This window comes from Zingiber officinale, chromosome 8A, assembly GCF_018446385.1.
Source record: "Zingiber officinale cultivar Zhangliang chromosome 8A, Zo_v1.1, whole genome shotgun sequence".
In the NCBI taxonomy this organism is placed as follows: Eukaryota; Viridiplantae; Streptophyta; class Magnoliopsida; order Zingiberales; family Zingiberaceae; genus Zingiber; species Zingiber officinale.
Window position 1 is genome coordinate 16,015,261 of NC_056000.1, and position 26,108 is coordinate 16,041,368.

Below are 26,108 nucleotides of genomic sequence, written 5' to 3' on the forward strand. Positions count from 1 at the left end.
GTACATGTCAGGTCCACCTCACCTTCGTCATTAACATTCTTCGGAAAATGCGCGTGTTAATTCATTCGTTGATTGATAACTTGATCATCCATGATATTTGGCCGGAACATGTGAGGATGTGTTTAAACCTCACAATTAACATATTATTTTGTAAAGATTTGGAGAACATTTTTAGAATTTCAAAAAAAAAAAAAAAACAGTAGTATATATAGTAAATTTTTGGTTAATTAAGAGGTCAATTGTTTGTCTGAGTTATATCGTACGTGCTCAACATGCTAGATGTAGGTCCATGATGGGAGTCTTCGCCTACTTTACTTGAACCCGATCATGTTTGGCCGTACATGAGAAAAGTCATATGATCAAGTCGTTGGAACTTGCCGTGTACACGTCTTCCCCGCACACGTAGCTCAAGCAATTTAGACAAAAACATCAACGAAAGAGAAAAACTCAAAATATCACTGTCATAAGTAGTAGTAGAGTTTCCTAATAATCATATTGCACGCAGAAAGCTAAGTACATACAGATTTTTCTGACTTTAAGATCTAAGATCGCACCATCTTGTTATTGATTGATGTAGAGGCTGTACAACAACTTTGCATAGAGACATGCCAGATGCACATCAACGCTCATAATTTTACTCCATGGACGTGCAACTCAGACATCTGGCAAACGCATCACTTGATTGTTTAGGATCAAGCCTTGTGAGACGATGCATGGCTCAGTAATCTGTCTCAGAGAGGAAGAACCTACGGTCGCATGCACGGTGCTATCTTCCAGCCAATTGTCTAATATTTCTTTGGTAAATAGCAAACTATCATCAAAAGGCACAGGAGAATAAGCACCTTCCCAAAATCTTTGGTATTTTTCCAAGTCATCCATGTCTGGAACCCATTTCGAGCAGAGCTGCTCGATATCGGAACCCATCGTTTGGTCAAATATATCACTCTCATCGAGTGGCAAGAAAGAAGCGTCAAGTATCCGTCGATCTCCACTGAGCTTTGCTTCAGTTCCATTCTCATGCTCGTTACACGCAGTCGACTCTCTGATCCCTCTTTTACTCGTGCACTTGCGATTTATTAATTGCGTGGATCCAACTGACTGAACCTTTAGCTTCTTCTTTAGCACTGTGTTCCAGTAATTCTTGATCTCATTATCTGTTCGACCAGGTAATCTTCCAGCTATCAGAGACCACCTAGCACGTACGGGCAATCATGAGGAAGGAATAATCAATACTCTCCGATCCGGCCGCATATCATTCTGAGCAAGGAGTTTAATTAAACAACCTGTTTCCCAAAAGATTATGGAGCCTGACGATGAGATCCTCCTCTTCGTTGGATATGTTTCCCCTCTTGATGTCCGGCCGCAGATAATTCAGCCAGCGAAGCCGGCAGCTCCTCGGACATCGATTCAGGCCTAAACTGTACGCTTAACCACTGAGATATATATACATAAATAGGAGAAGAAGTTGCTATATAGGATATAATACGACCTGTTGTTTTGGGAACCTTCCCCCACCTCCCTCCCCCGTGAGCTCTGACATAGTCAGTTAGGATCTGGTCTTCATCCGCGCTCCAGGCCCCCTTGTTAAAGAGCTGCTTAGGTTTCTTGGTGCACATGTGTAAAGGAGACTGCAATGACCATCTCATCAATGGTACTACTTATAAAGCAGCATGCATAAAGATTATATGGATGCGTATCATCATCACGTGTCCCTCCGTATGAATATTTAATTTAATGAAGGTACACATTCATAATGCTGGGAAGAAGAACCGTGTGACCTTCCGCTTGATGTGGATCTATAACAAATTGGAGCACCGCTACTTTAGAGACGGCTGACGGCAGCATCTTTGTCCAATAGGCATCGCCTCCATCAACATCGCGGAGGCCGACGGCGTAAGTTTGGGCGTTAGGCCGTCATGCATATTGCATTATTGCATTATTACATTATTGCACCACAAAATGGCATGGACATGGTTGGGCGTCATAATCACCACGCCGTGTGCAGAATCATTGCATCTGCCATTCCCACTGCCTCTTCAAAGCTAACAAAAATATGAGATCATGACACGCTGTGAAATCTATCAGAACAAAAAAACAAAAACATGGTAACACTTCCAGAGCTAGCAAGAGGCTGACATATACATTTTTATACCACAAGCTGCTGGCTCTAGTTTGCTGTCGTCCGGAATCAAGAAGCTCCAGTCGGTGCTCATTTTGCAAAAAGACTAGTGTGTGACAGGTATTAAAAATACACGAAAATAGACAAGGCCTCTCATAAATTCGAAGTAGTAAAGTAAGTTCTTTTTAAGCATTTAATTTTCAGAATTTTAGATGCGTGTCGTAGTATCTTTAAAGTACACTGGAAAATGCAGATCATTTTCCCAATAAATGTGAATTCATCATCTCATCGTCACCGTGTCCTAGTCTTTAATTTTTCTCTATCTGTCCATTTCAAAACTCAACTTGTATATTTTTTTTTCTATTAATCGCGGCACGCAATTAATTACTATATATATTTTTTTTCTTTGAGACTTAAATGAGTTAGTTGAATGCCTAAAACATATCATTTCCAGTAGGAAGCTTCCTCAAGTTGAGCAATTAATTTTCCCTACATATTTAATGTCAATCAAGAATTCTCTAGTTTGATGGATTCCTGTCACTATTTCAAGGTTTTGAAAAAATTAATTATATAAATAGATATAAATTTCTCAAATAGTTAATAGTTTTAAAACTTATTACAAGATTTAATTTTTACTCTTATAAATTTTGATAAATAATATATTAATATTTAACTTTTTTATATAATATTATTTTATTTACATTTTTTGGTGTCGGCTTTCACTGGTGAAAGATATCAGACATCCTTTTTAAGTTATTCGAGGGAATTGGAGCCCGTTGCCGGAATATAATAATAAAATAATTTATTATGATTATGATTGACCCGAGAGGTAATTGTAGCATGTCACGTATAAAGAGGTCAACAGTCTTCTTGGGGTAGCGAATCAAGCTAATTACTAGTAGCCCTCGATTTATGGTTCTCCCAACCCTAGTTTATTTGTGCCTGAGCTACCCTTAACTTGGCAGCGTGTCGATTTTATGATGCTCTCGATCTTAGGTCGTCTATCACTGAGCCATCTCTCAACTTGGGAGGCAGTGCTGCGATTACATGATACTTAATTAATTGAAGATGATATAATTATTTATTTCAAGAAGTGATAACGTACGCACAGATCTAAGAATTTCAGATTATTTCAGAAAGTAAATAACGATCATGTGGATCTTGAGACTTCAGACTATTTCAAAAAACAATTAATAATCGGCATATCTTGGGGTATATGGAGAACGTAGGAAACAATCGTCACTCTATAAAAGTTAGTCCATCTTTATGGACTTAGTGTACGAACACACATTCAAAAACTCTAAACATCCTCTGTGTTGAAACTAATAGATAACGAAAATGACTAGAATAGAGAATAATTCTTTGATATATTATTTACTAAAGTTATTATGCTTATTTATATAAGTTGTCCAAATAATAATAAAAATATTAAATAGACATATAATTATAAGAATAGTAATAAATATAATAGATTTAGAAGTATTATTTTTACTATTTGATTCATATCAATCTTTATTTTGATTGTGATGTCAAATATAATAAATCTCAATTGATTAAAATCAATTCGAGATAATTTTTCATTATTGTTATTAATTACCCCCAACAAACTCAATGGGAATGTCTGGACGTTGAGTTTAAGTGCTAACTTGATGAAACATTATTTGGATAATGACTTTGTAAATATATCAGTAATTTGATATTCAGTAGAGATGTAAGAAATTAAAAATTATTGAGTCGTCACACGCTCACCAACAAAATTAAAAAAAAAACAATCTCTACATGCTTGGTACTAGCATGAAAAACAAGATTTAACATAAAATAAGTTTCTCCAATATTACCACACCAAATTTTGGGCATAATAGCTGGAGAAAAATGTAATTCAGAAAAAAGAGATTGTAGCCAAATAATTTCTGGCATCACGTTAGCTAACTTTATATTCAACTTTAGTACTAAGCGAGAGATTGTAGGTTACTTCTTTGAAAGTCAAAAAATAAGATTTTGTCCAAGAAATATGGCATATCGACTAGTAGAACGTCTATTTTTAAGAGATCAAATCTAATCTGCATCATAGTAAGCAATCAACTCTCATGAAAACTGACGATATAAAAAAAGACCATGTATAATAGTGTCTTTGAGATATCGAAGAATTTTCTTAACACCTTCCCAATGGTGTTTAGTAAGAGCATGCATAAATTGACAGACATGATTGATAGCAAAACAATATTGGGTCATATAATGGTGACATACTGTAGGGTACCAACAATGCTTCAGTAGATCTAGAAGTCATCTATTGAAGAGGAGGATGAAGCTGCAGTTGTAAAATATGATACCTAAATAATAATAATTAAATAATAAGGTTATTTGAGAAAATAATCTTATTGGATTTTTTTAGAAATTTTTAGAAATTTTCTGGGATTTAATCGGAGCTCGTATAGCGTATGTTAAGGGGATAAATTATTGAGCTAGGGGGAAACATGTTTAAACTACCCTATTTGAACGAGAAAATATTTAATTTCTTTTTCTTTTTTCTTTACCCGTGCCCTAACCCATCCTCACTCGACGCCGAGCTCTTCAACTTCCTCGAAACCCGATCGCCTTCCCCCAACATGATGGCACCACCCTCGTTTCCTCTTCTCCCACGAGTACAAAACCTATCCCTCTCCCTTGCATCGTCGCCCTTCCATCCTTCTCCATCTCATACCGACCCCCCTTCCGATCTCCCTGTGTGCCGCTGTAGACCACCATGGACCCACAATAGGTCATCGCAGGCCAAAGCCGACCGTCACGACCCGCCACCAATCGCTAGAAGTCGAGCACCATCTTCTTTCCCGACACGTCGCCGACGTCGATTGACAGCTGGCCTCGTGCCCTAGTTGTTCCTCTTCACCATTGCCTACTGTGGGCCGACGCCGAAGCATATGCGTTGTCGTTGGCCCCTTTTTGGCTACAAGTCTTCATCTTTCCTTCAGTCATGACCTAGTTTTGGATACACAACCGTCTCTGTCTCCGTCCGAGCCCAACTCAGCCATCGGTCGCCTCTCTTTCAGCCATAGGAAGGTATGATGTGCTTTTTGATAGATCGTTGAAGCGATAGAGGAGGGGAGGGGTGAATATCGCGCTTTTTAAAACTATTCTTTTACCCTTTTGAAATCAAAGTCATGCAGCGAAAATAAGAAAGAGAAACAATTCGGTTATTTCGTTCGGAGCCTAGCTCGACTCCTACTTGAAGGCCCGCGGTCCTTGACCGCATCGATGGGCAAAGCACTATAATCATTCTTTCCGAAATCCTCGGAAAGAAGTGAATTGTACAATGGAGCAAGATAGTAACACCCTACTATCTTGCTTAAATGAAATTACAATACAAGCTAAAATTAAATATATCGACAAGTAATTGAAAGACGAAGCTCGGTCGGTACTATTTGGTGAAGTAGCTTGCAGTGTTGATGGAGCTTTGTTGCACGAGCAGCTTTGCAGAGTAGCACCAGAATTGATCAGAAAAGTTGTTGTCCAGGCCTCTGTCTTCAAGTCTGAATTTATAGGTGTACTGGAGGTTCGGTCGACCGATCCCTCTGTTCGGTCGATCGAACCCGCTCCCTTCCTTCCTGGCTGAAGTTCGAAGCTGACTCGATCTTTTACATTTATTGGTCTTTAATGGTTCGGTCGACCGATCCCTCTGTTCGATCGATCGAACAGGCTCCTTCCCTGTTCGTCAAGATTTGTCGTGATCTACATTTACTGCGCCTTTAATATTGATGGTTCGGTCGACCGATCCTCGGGTTCGATCGACCGATCAGTGTATTTTCTGATCGTTGCTGATTAAACTGATTTGTGCTGAGTCATCTTGGTTCGGTCGACCGATCCGGCCAAACCTGCAACACAGTATTAAGCAAAGTATCCCTGCAACACAAATGTTAGCACAGTAATATCTAATGCATGAGTATGACAGTTAGAACTGTCTTGATCTCAACTGGGAAACCTTCCCGGTTTCTTTAGTTGGATCAGGGACCTTAGGTTGTTCCTGTTAGGATCTTAGATGGCTAGAGGGGGGGGGGGGGGGGGGGGGGAAAAGCCTCTTAAAACTTGAACACAAATTTCTACAAAGAAACTTGTTAGCACAGCGGAATTAGGAAACTAAAACAAAGAGGAAACAAGCACACTAACACACAGATTTACGAGGTTCGGGGATAACTTGCCCCTACTCCTCGGCGTGTCCGTAAGGTGGACGACCCCTCGATCTTCGGTAGATCGCACCCCGGATAAATTCCGGCTAAAGATCCTCCTTCTCGGTGGAGTAACCTCTCCACAAAGTCTCAAGAAATATATATGTTAAAGCACAAGACTTACAGAGCTCGGTGGCAAAGAAGAATGAACTAACACTTACAACCACGCAAGGATCAGTGGAAACAGAGAACTCACAGATCGCAGTTTCTCACCCGAGAGCTCAAGAACTTAGCACACCACAACGATCAACAGAACGTATCCTTTTTTCACTTTCTTGCTTTCTTGTTGTTCTTTCCTCTCGCTTTTTACTGCTTCTTAAGCCTCTGTTCTCTGCTGTCACGGATCGTGGTCAATCTGCACAGAATCGTCGCCTAGCCAATCCCTCTTCCTCCTTACCTGGTTCTCTGAACTCACACCAATGAAATCACAGCCTTCACTGGTGTCTTCTGAGCTCGAACCAATCACCAGGAGTCAAGCGGATCGCAGCCAGATCACACCAGTAGCCGTTGATGCTTCAAATGCACCATGCGCCGGGAATCACAGCAGAAAGGCCATTTGTCGTATTCCTCTTATGGACTTAATTTGAAATTAGGCTTGGAATGATACCTGTGATCCTGTAAACTCAAAAGCTAACAGCACAGAGGATTATATCACATGAATCAGGCAGATCAAATGCAGTGGAAAAATTGCCGAAACAGCGAACAAATCTGTTGTGTGTGTGGATCGGTCACCAGACCGATCCATGGACCGATCAGGACATATCCTGATTGGTCCGCAGCTTGTCTGATCGGTCGTGGAGACCGATCAGACTGCAGGTGGATCGGTCTCCATGACCGATCCATGCCTTCTTCTCTTCGCAATACCCTCTCCCGATTGGTCTCCAAGACCGATCAGATTACACTCAATGTGCTACTGAGTGAACTTAGTTTCACTGGATCGGTCTGCCGACCGATCCACTGTCTTATGTATCACTGGATCGGTCTGCCGACCGATCCAATGTACCATGAAATGTCCACTTAGGTCCCTCTCTGACCTAGTCCGGAGAACGAGCTACCGAGCCCTCTCCGACCTAGTCCGGAGAACGAGCTACCGAGCCCTCTCCGACTTTGTCAGGTCCAGAGAACGAGCTACCGAGCCCTCTCTGACTTAGTCCGGAGAATGAGCTACCGAGCCCTCTCTGACCTAGTCCGGAGAACGAGCTCTCTCCGAGCCCTCTCTGACTCCGCGTGCCAGGTTTCCAACTTGGACTTTTCCCTTCCACTTGATCAACCTTGATCATTAATCAAACCGAGTTTAATTAACATCTGATACAAACTTAAATCCGTATCAATATCAAAACAACAGCCAGGTCAGACTGTATCAACAGTTCCCTTTAGGAACCCGACCTCACTGTCGCTCTTCCAGTTGCATACCTTAACTTACCTGCCAAACATGATCCTCCAGACATGTTTAGTCTTTTGTCTGCTCAATGTCTGATCGCCTGATGCACTAAGACTTTTCCTGCAATACCATATTAGCCAACGGTAATAATAGTAATACAGAAAACAATGGTAAACCTAAACTTAGATTTATCGAGATTTCCCTTACCTAGCCTACAACTAGGATTCAGTATTCTGCTACCCAGGGATCAAGTCCTCTAGACCTATCCACCTGACTTCCACGATATACCGAGATTTCTCACCTTGCCTAGCCTCCAACTAGGACTTCCCTTGCCTAGCCTACAACTAGGACTTCCCTAGATCAAACTTCATACTTAAACATAATTAAGCATACTTAAACATATTTGTCTGACATTAAAACCTTGGAGGTCGATTGCACCAACAATCTCCCCCTTTTTGATGTTTGACAAATATGTTTAAGTTAGGTCAAAAAGATTTAGATTTCTAACTTAAACCCTTCTTCTCCACCTTTTGTCATACAAAAAAAAAACTCTCCATAAATGGCTTTAATTGTTAAGGATCCCTAAGTTTTGCACCAACAATGATGGAATACTTATAAATATTTTCAAGATATGCCTAAAGTATTCCCTCACCCATTTGATGTATAATATAGTTTTCAAAAATGAGTCATAGAGATTTTGAAAAGATTCATTCCATTAAAAAATTGAGTAAATTTGCAGTATCTTTTTCAAAATAATTTTGAAGAATGCACTAAGTAAAATCTCTCAAAAAGTATTTCAAGACTTAAAGTATTTTTGGAAAAATCATGATATAAAATTTTCAAAGAATACTTGTCACAAATATTTGTAAAACACTTTTATCAAGCATTCTTTTCAAAGAGTATTTCAAATCTGAGTTCAATACCATTTTCAAAATAAATATAAAATATTTCAAGGCTAAAAATATTTTCAAGGATTTTACAAAGATATTCCAAGGTTTGGACTTTGTCAAAAATTCTTTTTTCTTACTGGTTTACTAAGATATGAATGTCATAATATTAAAAAAAAAAAATATGAAACATAAAGTTTTAGAGGAATTTTCAAAGTATTTTTCAAAAAGTATGAGTTTGAAAAATATGATTTTGAAAAGATAATGCTTGAAGAAGAATTTTGTAAAAGTAATATATATATATATATATATTAAAAAATATTTGATTAAGAGATTTTAAGATATTTTTCAAAAAGATTTGTAAAGAAGTTTATCAAGCAATTTTCAAAGAGTGTTTTGAAACATTTTTTTTTAAATATGTTTTCAAAAGCATGATTTTGAATAAAAAATATGTCCTTCAACCAAGTCTCTCTCCCTTAACTGGACACTACTTTTTAGATATCCTTAAAGTTCTAAAGACTTTTCTAAAGACTTAAAGTTAAATAATATAATACCCACTAGGAAGACTTTTTTATGTGTGTCTAAGGGTTATGATTGACTTAAAGTTCTAAAGACTTAGGTGGTGAATAACAATAATATAATACACCCAATCAATCATCAATCAAGAATTAATTACTTTTTAAAGGTTAAAGTTAAATTAATTTATTTATTGATTAAAATAATTTTGATTAATTTTAAGTTTTTAATTAAGTTTAAAATAATTAAATAATTAAGTTTTTAAAATAGTTTTAATTAAGTTTAAAAAGATTTTAAATAAGTTTTAAAATTAATTTAAAATAATTTTAATTAAGTTTAAAAATAATTTTATTTAAGATTTGAAAATAATTTGGTTTGAATCAGATTTGAATTAGGTTTGAATTAAGTTAGGTTTGAATTAGGTTTGAATTTAGTTAGAATTAAATTAGGTTTGAATTAAGTTAGAATTAAGTTAGGTTTGAATTACGTTTGAATTTAGTTAGGTTTGAATTAAGTTAGAATTAAATTAGGTTTGAATTAAGTTAGAATTAAGTTAGGTTTGAATTACGTTAGAATTAAGTTAGGTTTGAATTACGTTTGAATTTAGTTAGAATTAAATTAAGTTTGAATTAAGTTAGAATTAAATTGAATTTGAATTAATTTAGTTTGAATTAGATTTTATTGAAAAAGATTATTGAACTCATGTTAGATTCAAACTTAGCTTTGAGTTAATCAAGCAGGCGTCCTAAGGATAAGTTTCAGTTCAGTGGCGAGGCATATAACCTATTTGAATATCATTAGACCACTTGCTGAAGACTTTCCAAACTGTTCCTGCCCAAAAAACTTAATACTAAACTTTGGTCTAACTAGCCCATGTTTAACTGGGGTAGCTTCGGTCAGATCCATTAAGTCTAGTGCACCAGGTAGAATTCCATATTCAGCCTAGACATGCCTTCGACAAAGTTTCCTTGACGTACTATCATCTCAATCCATTCCGGTGCTATGTTGTTAGGATTTGGTAAACCTTTTTTAATTAACCGTTCTAAACTAGTAACATAAAGAAAAGATGCATGACATGTTAAATAATAGATAAATATGCATGAACATGACAAGTCATACAATTCAAACAAGTCATACATGATTTATTATTGTTTAGTTGTTTTATTGATTTATTGTTGTTCTTTTATTGATTAGTTGTTATTATTATTATTATTATTTAGTATTTTTGTTATTATTGTTGTATTATTATTATTATTATTATTATTATTATTATTATTATTATTATTATTATTATTTAGTTTCATAATTAAAAGGTACATGATTATAATTAGGTTGGTGGAGATTTTGTTTTAGATTTGGTTTTGATTTATAACTTAAATCTAGATTTTGTGAGTTGATAAAATTATTAATAATGTTTTCTAATATATTAATTTTGTTTTTCAAAACATTATTTTGTTTTTCTAATTTTCTAAACTTTGATTTATAGTTCAGTTTCTTATTTTTATTTAAATTTTTTGTTAAATAATTTTGATTAACTGGATCTGGGTCTTGATTAAGTTTTTGGTTGATTTGGTCAATTTTAGTTATATTTGAATTAATTAAGTTTTTATTAGTTAGATTATTTTTGTTAAGTAATTTTAATGTTGGATTTTCATGCATTTTTAATTTCATATTACAATTCAAACAAGAAGGATCTAAAGCACACAAATTTTCATATAATTTAAATTTATTTTACCATACTAGCTCCCCTTGAATCCTTGGGTAATCTTCTCTTCGGGCATTGAGATTTGTAGTGTCCCATCTTTTTGCACTTGAAACATTCGATGTGGTCCTTCCTTTTCCGAACTCTAGGCTTCGGCTCCTCCTTTGCCTCCGGTTGTGCAGATCGACTCATCGGGCATTTATTTTTGTAGTGTCCTTTTTCTCTGCAACTAAAACATGTTATGTGTTCTTTAAATTTTGAATTTAAAATATTACCTTTTGAATCCTCATTAGGATTCTCCCCCTTGACCATTGCCATTTCGAAATCAAGCTTGAGTGTTTGGTCGGGCTCGGGTTTAGGTCCATCAGCCTCCTCCTCAGCCACTAGTGCGATGAAGTTGATTTGGTCTAGATCTGGTTCTGAGGATAGCTCTCCGGATTCGGATTCAAGTTCGAATTCATTTTCGCCTTGATCTTCTAGCCTCGATGAAGTCTCGTGAAGCTCGATCAATTTGGTCCACATCTCGAATGCGTTCTTGTAATCTTGTAATTGACATAAAACATTATTAGGCAAACCACTAATTAAAATATCTATTACCCTAGTGTTTGCTTCTGAGTTTTGAGAAAATTGTCTCAGTGCGATCCAGTTGTCGAAATCGTTGCTTCCAATGAAGCATTCCATCATTTGCCTCCAGGAATTGAAGTAGACTTGATTGTACAGCGGAGGGTCGTAGATACTTCTCCCTTCTTGATAAGATGTCAACATTCTTGCAAGAAAGTAAATAACAAATCGATTTCCAAGACTTTCGTCTTGGGATTAGTAGTGCTAAAAAAAAATATTCTAAAAGAAAATAAATTGAAGAAAAGAAAAAGTTTTAAAAAATGCTTTGAAAAATGGTTAAGTTATTTCAGAGCTAACGAGACTCTAATACCAATTGATAGATCGTTTGAAGCGATAGAGGGGGGGTGAATATCGCGCTTTTTAAAACTATTCTTTTACCCTTTTGAAATCAAAGTCATGCAGCAGAAATAAGAAAGAGACACAATTCGGTTACTTCGTTCGGAGCCTAGCTCGACTCCTACTCGAAGGCCCGCGGTCCTTGACCGCATCGATGGGCAAAGCACTATAATCCTTCTTTCCGAAATCCTCGGAAAGAAGTGAATCGTACAATGGAGCAAGATAGTAGCACCCTACTATCTTGCTTAAATGAAATTACAATACAAGCTAAAATTAAATATACCGACAAGTAATTGAAAGACGAAGCTCGGTCGGTACTATTTGGCGAAGTAGCTTGCAGTGTTGATGGAGCTTTGTTGCACGAGCAGCTTTGCGGAGTAGCACCAGAATTGATCAGAAAAGTTATTGTCCTGGCCTCTGTCTTCAAGTCTGAATTTATAGGTGTACTGGAGGTTCGGTCGACCGATCCCTCTGTTCGGTCGACTGAACCCGCTCCCTTCCTTCCTGGCTGAAGTTCGAAGTTGGCTCGATCTTTTGCATTTACTGGTCTTTAATGGTTCAGTCGACCGATCCCTCTGTTCGATCGATCGAACAGGCTCCTTCCCTGTTCGTCGAGATTTGTCGTGATCTGCATTTACTGCGCCTTTAATATTGATGGTTCGGTCGACCAATCCTCGGGTTCGGTCGACTGATCAATGTATTTTCTGATCGTTGCTGATTAAATTGATCTGTGCTGAGTCATCTTGGTTCGGTCGACCGATCCTCTGGTTCGGTCGACCGATCCGGCCAAACCTACAACACAATATTAAGCAAAGTATCCCTGCAACACAAAGGTTAGCACAATAATATCTAATGCATGAGTATGACAGTTAGAATTGTCTTGATCTCAACTTGGAAACCTTCCCGATTTCTTTAGTTGGATCAGCGACCTTAGGTTGTTCCCTTTAGGAACCCGACCTCGCTGTCGCTCTTCCAGTTGTATACTTTAACTTACCTTCCAAACATGATCCTTCAAACATGTTTGGTCTTTTGTCTGCTCAGTGTCTGATCGTCTGATGCACTAAGACTTTTCCTGCAATACCATATTAGCCGACAGTAATAATAGTAATACAGAAAACAATGGTAAATCTAAACTTAGATTTACTGAGATCCGCTGGTTCGGTCGACCGCGCGCGGTCGACCGGAAACCATCCGATCAACCTTGCTTAGAGTTCACTCCTCCAAGACTTCTCGTTACCTAAGGTTACCACCACTAGGATTTTCTCCACTTGGCTTCACTCACCAAGACTCAGTATTCGGCTACCCAGGGATCAAGTCCTCCAGACCTATCCACCTGGCTTCCACGACATACCGAGATTTCCCTTACCTAGCCTACAACTAGGACTCAGTATTCGGCTACCTAGGGATCAAGTCCTCCAGATCTATCCACCTGGCTTCCACGATATACCGAGATTTCTCACCTTGCCTAGCCTCCAACTAAGACTTCCCTTGCCTAGCTTACAACTAGGACTTCCCTAGATCAAACTTCATACTTAAATATACTTAAGCATACTTAAACATATTTGTCTGACATTAAAACCTTGGAGGTCGATTGCACCAACACTTTTCTATTTCTATTATTCCTTCCGTTCAATTGCCGACCATGGTAATCACTAGATCTGCATATGGGATGCAAACCCAACCTATAACACTACGACCCTATTGAATTTCGTCCAGTAAGTATTGATTTATGGTACTTGACATAAAGCGTAGAAGCTTCACCTAACTTTACTTCGGTTGTAACCTCCAGCCGCACCTTCTTCAACTGAGAGTTAGCAGAGATGTCACTTATTTGGGGTAAGTTGTTAGCATAAAGGTTACTGATGGGTTAGGTCTGTTTTGATTAATAAAGGAAACTTAACCGAGGTTAATCAATAATGTGGGATTAGCTATTTGTTTCAGAATGTGATTTAGTTATATACAACGTATGTAATTAGATAAGTTACATATGTGATGCAAGACATTGATTTGGGGAGAGGATCATGACGTGAAGTTTATTTCAGATATTATCTCCACTTTTTAGGCGGGTACCTTTGACTTATCTTTTGATATTGTCATTCTGATATGCTTAGTAGGTTATAACTAGTAGTAATAGTTATGTTTATTTCTGCTTGGTATGTCACTACTTGATATCCGTAGTATGCCCATACTTTGATCTATTAAGCATTTATGTTTAGATCCTCTTGATTCTTGCATTGTGTACTTATGTAGTGACATACAATGCATTGTCGGATATAGATCTAGCTACTAGATATACTTGACATGTGTACCTAGTTTACTACCTGACATGTGTACCTAGTTTATTACTTGGCATGTGTACCTAGATCATTGTTATGGACTTGGTTTCATTTTTGTACACATTATGAGGAGGTTGGTATTTTTAGGATTTACATGCTTAGTGTCATGCACCATTTTGTATTATTGCATGTTGAACGATTGTCGACTCCATTGTTGTTGAGCACATTGTCAGTTACATGATCTGCACACAACGACTCATGGATTAGTGGTTTATCAGGCAGGGTGTATGACAGTTTTACTCTGTCAGGCTCCGCTGGTCCGCTTATGGATAGTGTTGACTGCAGTGTGGTAGCGGTCAGAGATCCCTCCTCTTCACTATGACATAGGGAGATGAGAGCTTTGGCTTCCCCACTCTGTTTGGGGTAGGAGGATAGGTGTACTCTGACAGTATCCTGTCCACTCGGTCATTCAGGAGTAGTGATGGTAGAGTACACAGTTGTCACAACCCTATCCACTCGACCTCACCATCGTGTGTGAAGTGGCTGACTGACGTCAGGAGTGATTAACATATTTGCATCATATTTATAGAATGCATTTATTGCTTGTGATTGCTGTATTTTGGATGCTGTATTTTTGTGGTTGCATATGATTGACATGCATACAGGAGACATGATGTGTTTGGTCTGATGACCCTTATATCCGGATAGGAGGTCTTGGTGAGTACAACTTCTTTGCTTGTTCAGTTTTCGCATTTCCTGTTATTGATCAGGAGACTGTACTCCATGATTATTATAGTTAGATATATCTTACTATACATGTCAGCTTGATACCCGCTGAGTTGTTGAACTCACCCCATTGTTTTATTTCTATTTCAGGTTGAGGCTGTCAAGAGGTTTCAGTCGCTAGTCCCCCACCTCGTGTAGATATGGTTTTCTACTTTCAGACTTTGTTTCCTTGTTTTGTGATCTACATGCGTGTGATGTGTAGATCTCATACTCATGAATTTTATATCAAGTTTTGGTCTACTACCCTTATTTTCCACTGTAATGGTTTTCCGTTGTGGGTTGTGTTTTCCTCGAGTAGTGGAGTAGGTTTTATAATAAACTACGTGTTGCGATTTGTTGTGTAGTCAACCAGAGGCTGATTTATTATAAACTGTATGGAATATTTATTTATTGTATTATATATGTTTCGGCCGTGTTGGCCGAGGATTGAGAGGCATTAAGGGCTATTTAGTCAGGTTATAAATTGTCACCCGTACAGGGGAGATATTGCCAAAATTTCATCGGTAGGGACTCCTTGGGGCGTGACAATTTATTTGATATCAAAGTTAGGTTTTTCGAGTTAATCTAGGCATTTTTCAAATTTATATGGATTTTCGTCGATTTTCATGTTTTAGAATTCTGAGTTATTCTTTGATGAGGTCATAATTGGGGACTTGGCAGCGACGGAAACATCTCCAGACGACAAATAGATAAAATAATTAATTTTATAATTTTAGTACTGTATTAATACCTGAGTAATAATTTTAACAGATATGAAGCGATATACATGAGTTCCCGCGCCGAGACGTGGTGTAGGACAACCACGCAAGAGGGCGTTGGCATCTCTGGCAACAGAGTCGCTAGAGAGGTCTGCCGGGATCGAGCCTATCAGTTAGGGACAGACTCCACATGGTACTGCGGGTGCGTTGGGCTCTCAGACTCCGATAGTTTTAAAGGTACCTACCTCAACCGTATCCGTCGTACCCACTTCTACAGTATTCACAGTACCCCCAGCGGTACCACTTGCGGTATATCCGACACCTCCTCCAGCCGTGCCTACTGCGTATCCGGCACCACCGCCACCTGTGGCTGCTACTGTGGACTCGGCACCCGCACTAGCAGTACTAGCCGCTCCTACCTATGTTTTGTCGGCAGTGCCACCAGCGGTACCTACTCCGGCTGATGCAGCACGACAGGGTAGCCTCCTATGCTTCTTGTCAGTTGAAGGAGCATGAGAAGAACTACCCAGTACATGATTTGGAACTGGCTGCCATTACCTTTCCTTTGAAGATTTGGTGACATCATCTGTATGACATTACATTTGAGATTCTCACTAATCATAAGAGTCTCAAATATCTTTTCACTCAGAAAGAACTCAATCTCCGACAGAGGAGATGGATGAAGTTCCTGAAGGATTATGATTGTACCATTAGTTACCACCCAAGGAAAGCTAATGTAGTTGCCGATGCTCTTAGCTGGAAGCCCAGAGGAACTTTAGCATGCCATCGAGTTTTGGTCACAGACTTGATTCAGGGTTTCTCCGAGTTGGACCTTGAGGAGCAGGGACAGACAGAGCAGGGTATTCTGGTTACCATGGTTGCTTAGTCGTCGATCAAGATGCGGATCCGAGAGGCCCAGGCTAGTGATCAGCACTTACAATCCATTGGCAGCCAGATAGCTTCCGGGCAATAGACAAACATCACCAGAGATGACGAGACTATTCTTTATTTCCAAGGCAGATTATGCGTACCTCAATCTCACATGATCTTGGAAGAGCTACTTCACGAGGCTCATCGCTCTCAGTTTGCGATCTATCCAGGCGGAACTCGCATGTATCGAGATTTGAGGCATTCCTATTGGTGGAATAACATGAAGAAAGACATCACGGAATTTGTAGCTAGATGTTTAGTCTGTCAGTAGGTGAAGGCTGAGCACCAGAGACCTGCCAGTTTACTTCAGAGGATTTCCATTCTGGAGTGGAAATGAGAGCACATCACCATGGATTTGTGGTGGAATTGCTTAAGACACGACGAGGTCATGACGTGATTTGATTAATCGTTGACCGATTAATTAAATCCGTACACTTTTTAGCGATTCAGAAGACCGATTCTCTGGATCGATTGACAGAGCTGTATTGTCAATAGATCATCAGATTGCATGGTGTCCCTTTAAGAATTATATCGAATAAAGACCCATGGTTCATGTCCCGTTTCTGGCAGAGTTTGCAGCAAGCCTTGGGCATACAACTCCGTTTTAGTACAGCATTTCATCCGTAGACAGATGGACAGTCAGAGCGAACCATCCAAACATTAGAGGACTTGCTGAGGTCTTGCGTTATGGATTTTGGAGGCAGCTGGGAGGACCACTTGCCATTAGTAGAGTTCGCTTACAACAACAGTTATCATTTGGCTATCCAGATGACACTGTTTGAAGCGTTGTATGGTGACCTTGTCGGACACCCACCCTCTAGGAGGAGGTTGAGGAGGCCCAACTGCTAGGACCTCAGAGGAGGGGAGGGGGTGAATAGCGATCATTGAAAAATTGTTATCGAGTCAATGTACACAGTGGAAAATAATAACGAAAACAATGCTAACACACCAAGTTTTACTTGGTTCGGAGCTTTCGTCGACTCCTACTCCAAGACCCGCACATGAGAGTGTTTTCGTTGGGCAATCCACTAATAGTTCGTAAAAGAGTTACACAATAAGTACAAGAACTATAAAATAAAGTTACCGACAACAAGAAAAATAAAAACTGAGTTGCAGGTTGTCGGAGAAGCTTCACAACATCGCAGGAGCATCTTTGGAGCAATACGCAAGAAAGCAGTTGCAGAGAGAAATTATATATTTTGGTCATGGTGGAAGGTTACTTATATAGGCAGTTCTGGGCGCTTGGATCCCTTCTGGGCGCCTGGATCGTGATGGCAGCCATCCAATCAACATGCTCCTAGCTGGCGATAAGATAGATTTTGGGCATTTCGGGTGCCCGGATCTCTTCCGAGCGCTTGGATCAACTTTTCCAGCAGCTTTTATTTCCTACAAAATGAAGTTAGTCCGAGACAATAAAACTTATATTATCTTGCAAAACAAGTGTTAGAACAATTATAGTCCAGAATAGTAATAAAGTTAGTCCGAGACAATAAAACTTATATTATCCTGCAAAATAAGTGTTAGAGATCATAATCTAGTTAAGAAGATCTCAACTTAGATTTCCTAAATGGATTTAAGTTGGATCGACGCCTACTGTTCCCTTGAACGGGAACGCGTCCTCACCAAGTCACTCTCCTCCAGTAACTTACCTTAACTTACCGCTTTGTTAGACATCCGGTCAGCCCATCGACCTATCTGGACTTCATGCCAGCTATCCGGTCGGCCCGTTGATCAAGCTGGACTTTGTGTCAGATATCAGATCAGCCCGTCGACCTATCTGGACTTCATACCAGCTATCCGGTTGGCCCGTTGACAAAACTGGACTGTGCCAGATATCCGGTCAGCCCGTCGACCTATCTGGACTTCGTACTAGCTATCCAGTCAGCTTGTCAACCTAAATGAATTTCTTGTTAGATATCCGGTCAGTCCGTCGACCTATCTAGACTTCTCCTGCACACTTAGTTAAATCATTAGATCACATTAAACCTAACTTAACTTACTTTGTCATTCATCAAAACCTAAGTTAGACCGTTAGTGCACCCTGCACTAACACATACTTGTTATTTTGTATTTTCGCTGTGCTAATAAGTGTAGGAAAGCGAATGATGTAGGTGATTGGCTATTCAGCCCCCTCTAGTCAGTGATCAAGGTCCCAATAGCTAGGTCGTTGGAGGCATGGACGAGTGGCGGAAGAGGCTTGGTCGCTACCTGCATGGAGGAGTAATAGAGGAGGCTTGTGTTAGGACCGATGTGCCCGCTAGAGGGGGGTGAATAGCGGCTCACCCAAATCGTTCGCTTCCTACGTTGTTAGCTTGCGCAGCGGAATAATACAAAAATAAACACGCTAAACAAAATATAAGACAAGAGAGAATGCAAACCAAGCTACACGATCATTTACGTGGTTCGGAGATAAAGCTCCTACTCCACGGCGTGTCCGTAAGGTGGACGATCCCTATCCGTCGGTGGATTACTCCCCGGAAGACCTCGGGCTAGCTCAAACTCCTTGTGGGTGGAGAAACCTCACCACAAACTCACCAAGACCTCTTGGACACAAGGAAAACTCTTGAGCACTTGTAGACTACTAATTAGACCTTAACCAAGTCTAATTTCGTTAACTCAAACCAAGCTCCCAAGCTTTGGTTTTATAGCCCGCGGGTTGAAAACCCCGCCTACCAGTCGACTGCCCTCTGTGGAAATTCGACCGTTACACCCCAACGGCTCGATTTCACACATTCTGTTCGCTGCCAGTCGACTGCCCCAGTCGACTGCTAAAACATGCAGTCGACTGCTACAGTACTGCTACAGTAACGCTACAGTACTGCTACAGTAAACCCTAATTCTTATATTTTACTCCGAGTACAATCTCTCAGCACTCGTCCCTGCCCGACCAACCTAGACCTAGCCTTCTAGCCTCCTCCATCAGCCTTGCGTCCCTCGGATGCCTCCCCATCCTTCACGTCTTGCCTTCTGGAGCTTCCATCGGCCTTGTCATTGTTGTCGGGTCTTCCTTTGCCAAGAGGTCGCGCCTCCGGGACTTCATCCATTGCCAAGTTACACTTGGACTTACGTTGCCAAGACTACATGCTTGGACTTACACCGCCAAGACTCATTCTTGGACTTTCCTCCTTTGCCAAGATCACACTTGGACTTCCTTGTTGTACCTGTATCCTGCACACTCACAATGCATATCGCATACAACAATAAAACTAACTTAAACCTTTGCTCAAACATCAAAACCTAGGGTCACTAGATTGCTCCAACAATCTCCCCCTTTTTGATGTTTGGCAAACCGTTTAAGTTAGGGAAATAATATATCTAATAATGCAAATAAACATGCAATCTACACATGCATAAATCATGGAACCTAATCCTAGGCTCCCCCTTCACCTAAGCTCCCCCTTGAGTTAGGATTTATTGCAGAGGTAAACTTCTCCCCCTTCACCTAAGCTCCCCCTTGAGTTAGGATTTATTGCAGAGGTAAACTTCTCCCCCTTCACCTAAGCTCCCCCTTGAGTTAGGATTTCTTGCAAAGGTATGTAGGTTTCCCACTTAAACCTAAATTTCTCCCCCTTTGCCATACATCAAAAAGAGCTCCAACAATATCCCAATTATCGGACTCTTTGACCTCTAATGACCATAGACATCATGTATTAATTTCCCATAAGATTACATACATGTTCACCTCTCTTTTAGTCATTTTCTAGTGCTGAAAAACAATTTTAGACCGTATCAGTCGACTGCAAGAAGTACCAGTCGACTGCCCCCATGAAAACGAGCTTACAGAGACATTCTGTGCTCGTGAACCTGGTACACTATTCATGAAAAAATCAGCCTTTTCTGGCCAACTTCAGAAATGCGCCAGAAATTCCACAGACCTCCAAAAATCCCCAAATTTTGTGGAGAGGTCTATTATATCAATATCTACTTGGGAAAAATATATATAAAAATATATCTATCACCAATCCCAAGATTGACACAAAACACAAAACTAGCTAAAAAGTTCAATTGAACCTTGACCTAAAGTCCTAGTTTTGGCTTCCTCTTGATGTATTTGCCCATACTAAACCATAATGCATCACTAGCATTAGTTTATATGGCATCTATATATCAAAAATTAATTTTCATGCAATATGAACCCAATTCATATTTCTATGCATGAAACTCAACTCAATTGTGCCAACCCACTATGTTAGAGACTTAAGTCCGTCTCCTAACCACTTGGCACATTTGATAACCCATCTACCATGGGTCCCAAAGGCTCTTCCTAACCTTAGGAATCTTAACCTTAGTCACCTCCCTTGGTGACTCATCCACTATAGCTAGGTCACTTCGATGCACCTCGGGTGACACTTGGCCTACTAAACTCACCTTCTTAACCTTAGACACCTTGTCTTTGATTAATTTCTTCTTGTCCTTAATCTTGGACACCTCATCCTTGCTATAATTATATGCTACCCTAGCATATTCCTTCTTATTGGCCTTGGATGACTCTCCCTTGTCCTTGGTAACACCTCCCATACCAATGTCATGTGATACCTTAACATTTGACGTCCTTTTAGTCTTGGAAAATATTTTTATGTTTTGAAGGAGTAACTCCCCCTAAAAACATGGTTAAACTTCTATCATTGTACCAACAATGACTTGGGGTTCCTAAATAATTAGTAAAACCAAAACTTGAAGTTTTGAGGTTAAAAATTCAATAATGAAACTAACCTCAACCGAAACTTCACTTTGGTTTTTCTTAACCAAACCATACTTGTTTTCATCATGAAAACTCATATAGACATTATTTAGAGTATACTTTATCAAGGAAAAATAGTTTTCTATGAAAATACTTCCTATTTTCAAAGATTGACACAAATTTGAAAACTCTTGAAAATTTCAATGTTTTCTCCTAGTTTGTGTCTAACTTTCCAATGATGATTACTATCAAAAGATAGTATTCACCAAGGTTTTTCAAAAGTATTTTGAAATCATTTTTAAAACCAATATCCAACCACGTTCTTTGAGCTCAATGCACATGACTTGTACATTAGCTTTCCCAATGATTGGAAGACACATAACTATGTGTTTTGATGAACCTAAAACTCAACAAGATGCACTAGATCAACATTTTGAGTTTAGTTCACCATCTTAACATCTCACTTGTATCTAACGTGTATTAAAACACATACAAGTCACCTTATAGTTCTTTGTGAGATGTATGTTTGGTCTTGCCCTAAACTAAGGGATCATGCATCTCTATCTAGGCATTGTAAAAATCATGATCATCCATCTAGGATGCCACTTGATATAATCCCTCTTGTTGGGATATTTACCATTTATAATAGATGCCATTTGTCCTTAAATAACAAGGGAATTAAAGTAATGCATGATGTTACATGGCATACATCAAAATAAGTAATTTTCAAAATGAAAAGCAAGCTATAGCTACATGATGTATGTATGACATGACATGGTATTTTTATATTTTTCATAATAAAATATGAATGCTAAATATAAATATGATGTCATGACATATGATAGGCAAACAAAACATGGCAAGTTAGCATAAATAAAATTTACCTAGATTACCTATCTAAGTATTCTTAACCCTAGCTAACTCAAAATTTAACCCTAAATTGCCCATGATTTTCCATGAAAATGCCAAAACCCAATTTTGACATTTATTTTTCCTTTCTAAATTTGTGCCATTTTAACTTAAACAAATTTCTCAAAGTATGGTACATTTTACTCTTTCCAAGAGTAAATGAAATCAAATTAAAACTTAGATTTGCCTTTTACCTTTTAAGAAAATATCAAAACCCCAACTTGGCATTTCTTATCCTTTTCTAAATGTGTCAATTTAAATTAAGTTCAAAACCTCAAAGTTTGACACATTTCACTCTTCCAAAGAGTGAACATCTTATATTATGACCTAGATTTTTCTTTAATTACTCTAAGAAGATACCAAAATCCCAATTTGGTATTTCTTATGTTTTTCCACATTGCGCCAATTTAATTCAAACATAATTCCTTAAGATTTACCACATGTTACTCTTTTCCAAGAGTGACAATTTGGATTAAGATTTACATTTCCCTTAATTCCATAAGAAAATGTCGAATTCTAAATTTGGCATCACTTTTGCTTCTCTCTAGTGTGTCAATTTAAATTAGATTTAACTCCTCAAATTTTGACACATTTTACTCTTTCAAAGAGTAACACTTATCATCCTTTTCATTTTCAAAGGTTAACAATCACTTTGAAAATGCTCTCAAGTGTCAACTTTCCCAAGGTTGGGTTAACTACCTTTCTAATTGGAGTTGACACTCTCTAAACCCATCTAGGGTGTAGAGAATATGTTCCTAGGAACCCAATACCTATTGGTGCTCCTTGGATGCTCTAGGTACTCACTAGGGATTACTTCCCTAGATACTTTCCTAACGACCTTTCTTGGCTTCTTAGAAGCCTTGGTCACTTCCACTAGGTCACTTCTAGGGTTAACTCCCTTTGTAACCTTATTTGTGACTTTATTAGGCCTTTTTGGAGCCTTAGTCACATTGGTCTTGCCAAAAATACTCTTAGGGATTCCTTCCCTAGTATCTTTAACTTGACCTCTAAACCTAGGGTTGGTCCCATAACTATATGGAACCCTATGAAAGGAAGTCACATCCTTCTTGGCTTTAGGTTTGTATCCCAAACCTCTATAGCCATTGGATGACTCTTGTCTAGCTTTTCTTAGGTTATGCTCATTTTGACCCCTAAGAATATTTTCCATTCTTGTTAAGGTCCTTTCTAAATTATCAAGTCTTGTCCTCAAGACTTGATTTTCTCCCCATAAATCTCTAGATTTTGGTTTTTCATTGAATCCTTGAGCATTTCTATTTTTAGGCATATATCTAAAATCCTTGGTGTTATTGCCTAAGTTGTTATTTACCTTCCTAACCTTAGGTGTGGTAAATCTAGCATAAGGAGGAATATATTTATCCTTAAGGTTATCATGCCTCCTATTCTCATGATAAATAGCATTAAGATGATAAGAGTTATTTCTAGCATGCTTTTATCATATGTCAACGGAATGGATTCATTAAATGATACCTTGGTTTTTACCTTGGAAGCTCCCTTCTTCTCCCACTTCTTCAAGTGCGCCAATTTCTTGAGCTCTCCTCTCCTTGGGCACTTTGTGTGGTAGTGACCCCACTCACCACATGTAAAGCACCTAATGTGCTTCTTCTCCTTCTTCTTCTTCCTACAACTCACATTAGTTTCTAAATTAACTTTAGTGAGTTTAGGGTTTACCTTCTTGAGCGAAGGAAACCTACTCTTGTAGTGCCCCATCTTACCACACTCAAAACATTTGATGTGGTCCTTTGTGCTCTTCTTGGTAGTTGAACTAGAGGGTTGAACTTCCAAGATCTCCTCTTCCTCGGATTTCTCTTCTTCCTCTTCACTTGAAGATGTGGACTCTTCCACTTCTTCATCTCTTGAGGATGTGGAAGATCTCTCCTCTTCCACCTCTTCCTTCTCTTTCTCTTCCTCCTCTTCCTTTTCCTCCTCGAATGTTGACCTCTTGTCAACATCGGATTGGTCCTTCTCTTCTTGGACCAATGAGCCATTTTCCTTGGGCTCTTCCACTTCTTGGATTTTTATAGGGTCTTCATGATAGGCAATGATCCTTTTCCAAAGATCACTTGCATTTGTGATTTCACCTACACTCAACAAAATATTAGAAGGTAGTAAATTATTCAAAATTCTCGTTACCTCCTTGTCTGCCTCCGATTGCTCTCGTTGCTCTTCGGTCCAATCCCGAGGTCGGAGGCGTTTACCCTTCTTGTCCGTAGGAGCTTCAAATGGGTCACTCAAGACAACCCATTGGTTCCAATCCATTTGGAACCATGTCTCCAACCGCTTCCTCCAATAATTGAAGTCTTCTTTGTCGTACGGAGGTGGAATTCGGATATCCCATCCGAGCGGTCCTTCGGACTCCATCTTCTTCTTCCTCTAGCTTCTTGCTCTCTTGGCGGTTAGTCCGTAGAAGAGCGCCCTCGCTCTGATACCAATTGTTAGGACCGATGTGCCCGCTAGAGGGGGGTGAATAGCGGCTCACCCAAATCGTTCGCTTCCTACGTTGTTAGCTTGCGCAGCGGAATAATACAAAAATAAACACGCTAAACAAAATATAAGACAAGAGAGAATGCAAACCAAGCTACACGATCATTTACGTGGTTCGGAGATAAAGCTTCTACTCCACGGCGTGTCCGTAAGGTGGACGATCCTTATCCGTCGGTGGATTACTCCCTGGAAGACCTCCGACTAGCTCAAACTCCTTGTGGGTGGAGAAACCTCACCACAAACTCACCAAGACCTCTTGGACACAAGGAAAACTCTTGAGCACTTGTAGACTACTAATTAGACCTTAACCAAGTCTAATTTCGTCAACTCAAACCAAGCTCCCAAGCTTTGGTTTTATAGCCCATGGTTGAAAACCCGCCTACCGATCATTGCTAAAACATGCGATCGCCTCAGGAAATTCGACCGTTACACCCCAACTCGATTTCACACATTCTGCTCACGCCAATGATCCGATCACCAATCGCTAAAACATGCGATCGCACAAGATCGCACAAGATCGCTGAACGCTAAGATCGCATGACGCCACAAGATCGCTACAGAAACCCTAATTCTTATATTTTACTCCGAGTACAATCTCTCAGCACTCGTCCCTGCCCGACCAACCTAGACCTAGCCTTCTAGCCTCCTCCATCAGCTTTGCGTCCCTCGGATGCCTCCCCATCCTTCACGTCTTGCCTTCTGGAGCTTCCATCGGCCTTGTCATTGTTGTCGGGTCTTCCTTTGCCAAGAGGTCGCGCCTCCGGGACTTCATCCATTGCCAAGTTACACTTGGACTTACGTTGCCAAGACTACATGCTTGGACTTACACCGCCAAGACTCATTCTTGGACTTTCCTCCTTTGCCAAGATCACACTTGGACTTCCTTGTTGTACCTGTATCCTGCACACTCACAATGCATATCAAATACAACAATAAAACTAACTTAAACCTTTGCTCAAACATCAAAACCTAGGGTCACTAGATTGCTCCAACAGCTTGGTGGCGGCCAACATGGAGGAGTGGTGGAGAAGGTGATGAGGAGAGTTTAGGTGGAGATGAATTTTTTTCGTGAACAGAAGGTTTTGGATGTTAGGTCAGTATTGTTTTAGATATAAAAAATGCTCATATGTAACACTTTTTAAAAAGTATTATCTTTGATCTCAAAAAATACTAATAGACAACAATTAGGTAAAAAAGCGGTCTTTAATAAGAATTATAAAATATAGACAATGTTTTTCACTAAAAGCGTTATAAAAAAGAAATAAAAATGTTTTTAAAAATACGACATTGTCTTTTAAGTGTTGTAAAATATCAATTTTTTTGTAGTGTTAATCGGACTCCCACCTTCTTCAACTAGACTTGAAAGGGAGACTTATGATTCGGGAGATAATCATAGAGTGCCACGTCGATAACGAGGTCAACAGTCCTGTTGAGCTGGCGAGCAAAGTTGTTCCCTTAATCCTTCGGCCATGACTACCAATAGCTCTCAACTCCATGGTGATCTCGACCCCGAGTCACCCCCCCCTCCCGCGACTTGGTAATAT

The 26,108-nt window shown here is 39.3% G+C and overlaps 1 protein-coding gene across 1 annotated transcript; it reads right to left on the reverse strand.

Annotated features, from left to right (window-relative positions):
• Positions 1-429: 429 nt before the first annotated feature.
• LOC122012725 (transcription factor WER-like) lies at positions 430-1,647 on the reverse strand. Its single transcript, XM_042569355.1, has 3 exons — positions 1,490-1,647; positions 1,284-1,413; positions 430-1,192 (listed from the first exon to the last, which is right to left on the reverse strand). Exons 1-3 carry the CDS (start codon positions 1,644-1,646, stop codon positions 655-657), a joined length of 825 nt encoding a protein of 274 aa, XP_042425289.1. The 5' UTR covers position 1,647; the 3' UTR covers positions 430-654.
• Between the last annotated feature and the right edge of the window lie 24,461 nt (positions 1,648-26,108).

What these genes read in the sequence shown, in the direction of transcription:
- LOC122012725 (XM_042569355.1), bottom strand. Translation starts at nt 1,646, where the DNA reads ATGAGATGGTCATTGCAGTCTCCTTTACACATGTGCACCAAGAAACCT. An exon ending in GAAGGTTCCCAAAACAACAG is followed by an intron (nt 1,414 to 1,489) that starts GTCGTATTATAT and finishes CGTACAGTTTAG; the next exon opens with GCCTGAATCGATGTCCGAGG. An exon ending in CATAATCTTTTGGGAAACAG is followed by an intron (nt 1,193 to 1,283) that starts GTTGTTTAATTA and finishes CGTACGTGCTAG; the next exon opens with GTGGTCTCTGATAGCTGGAA.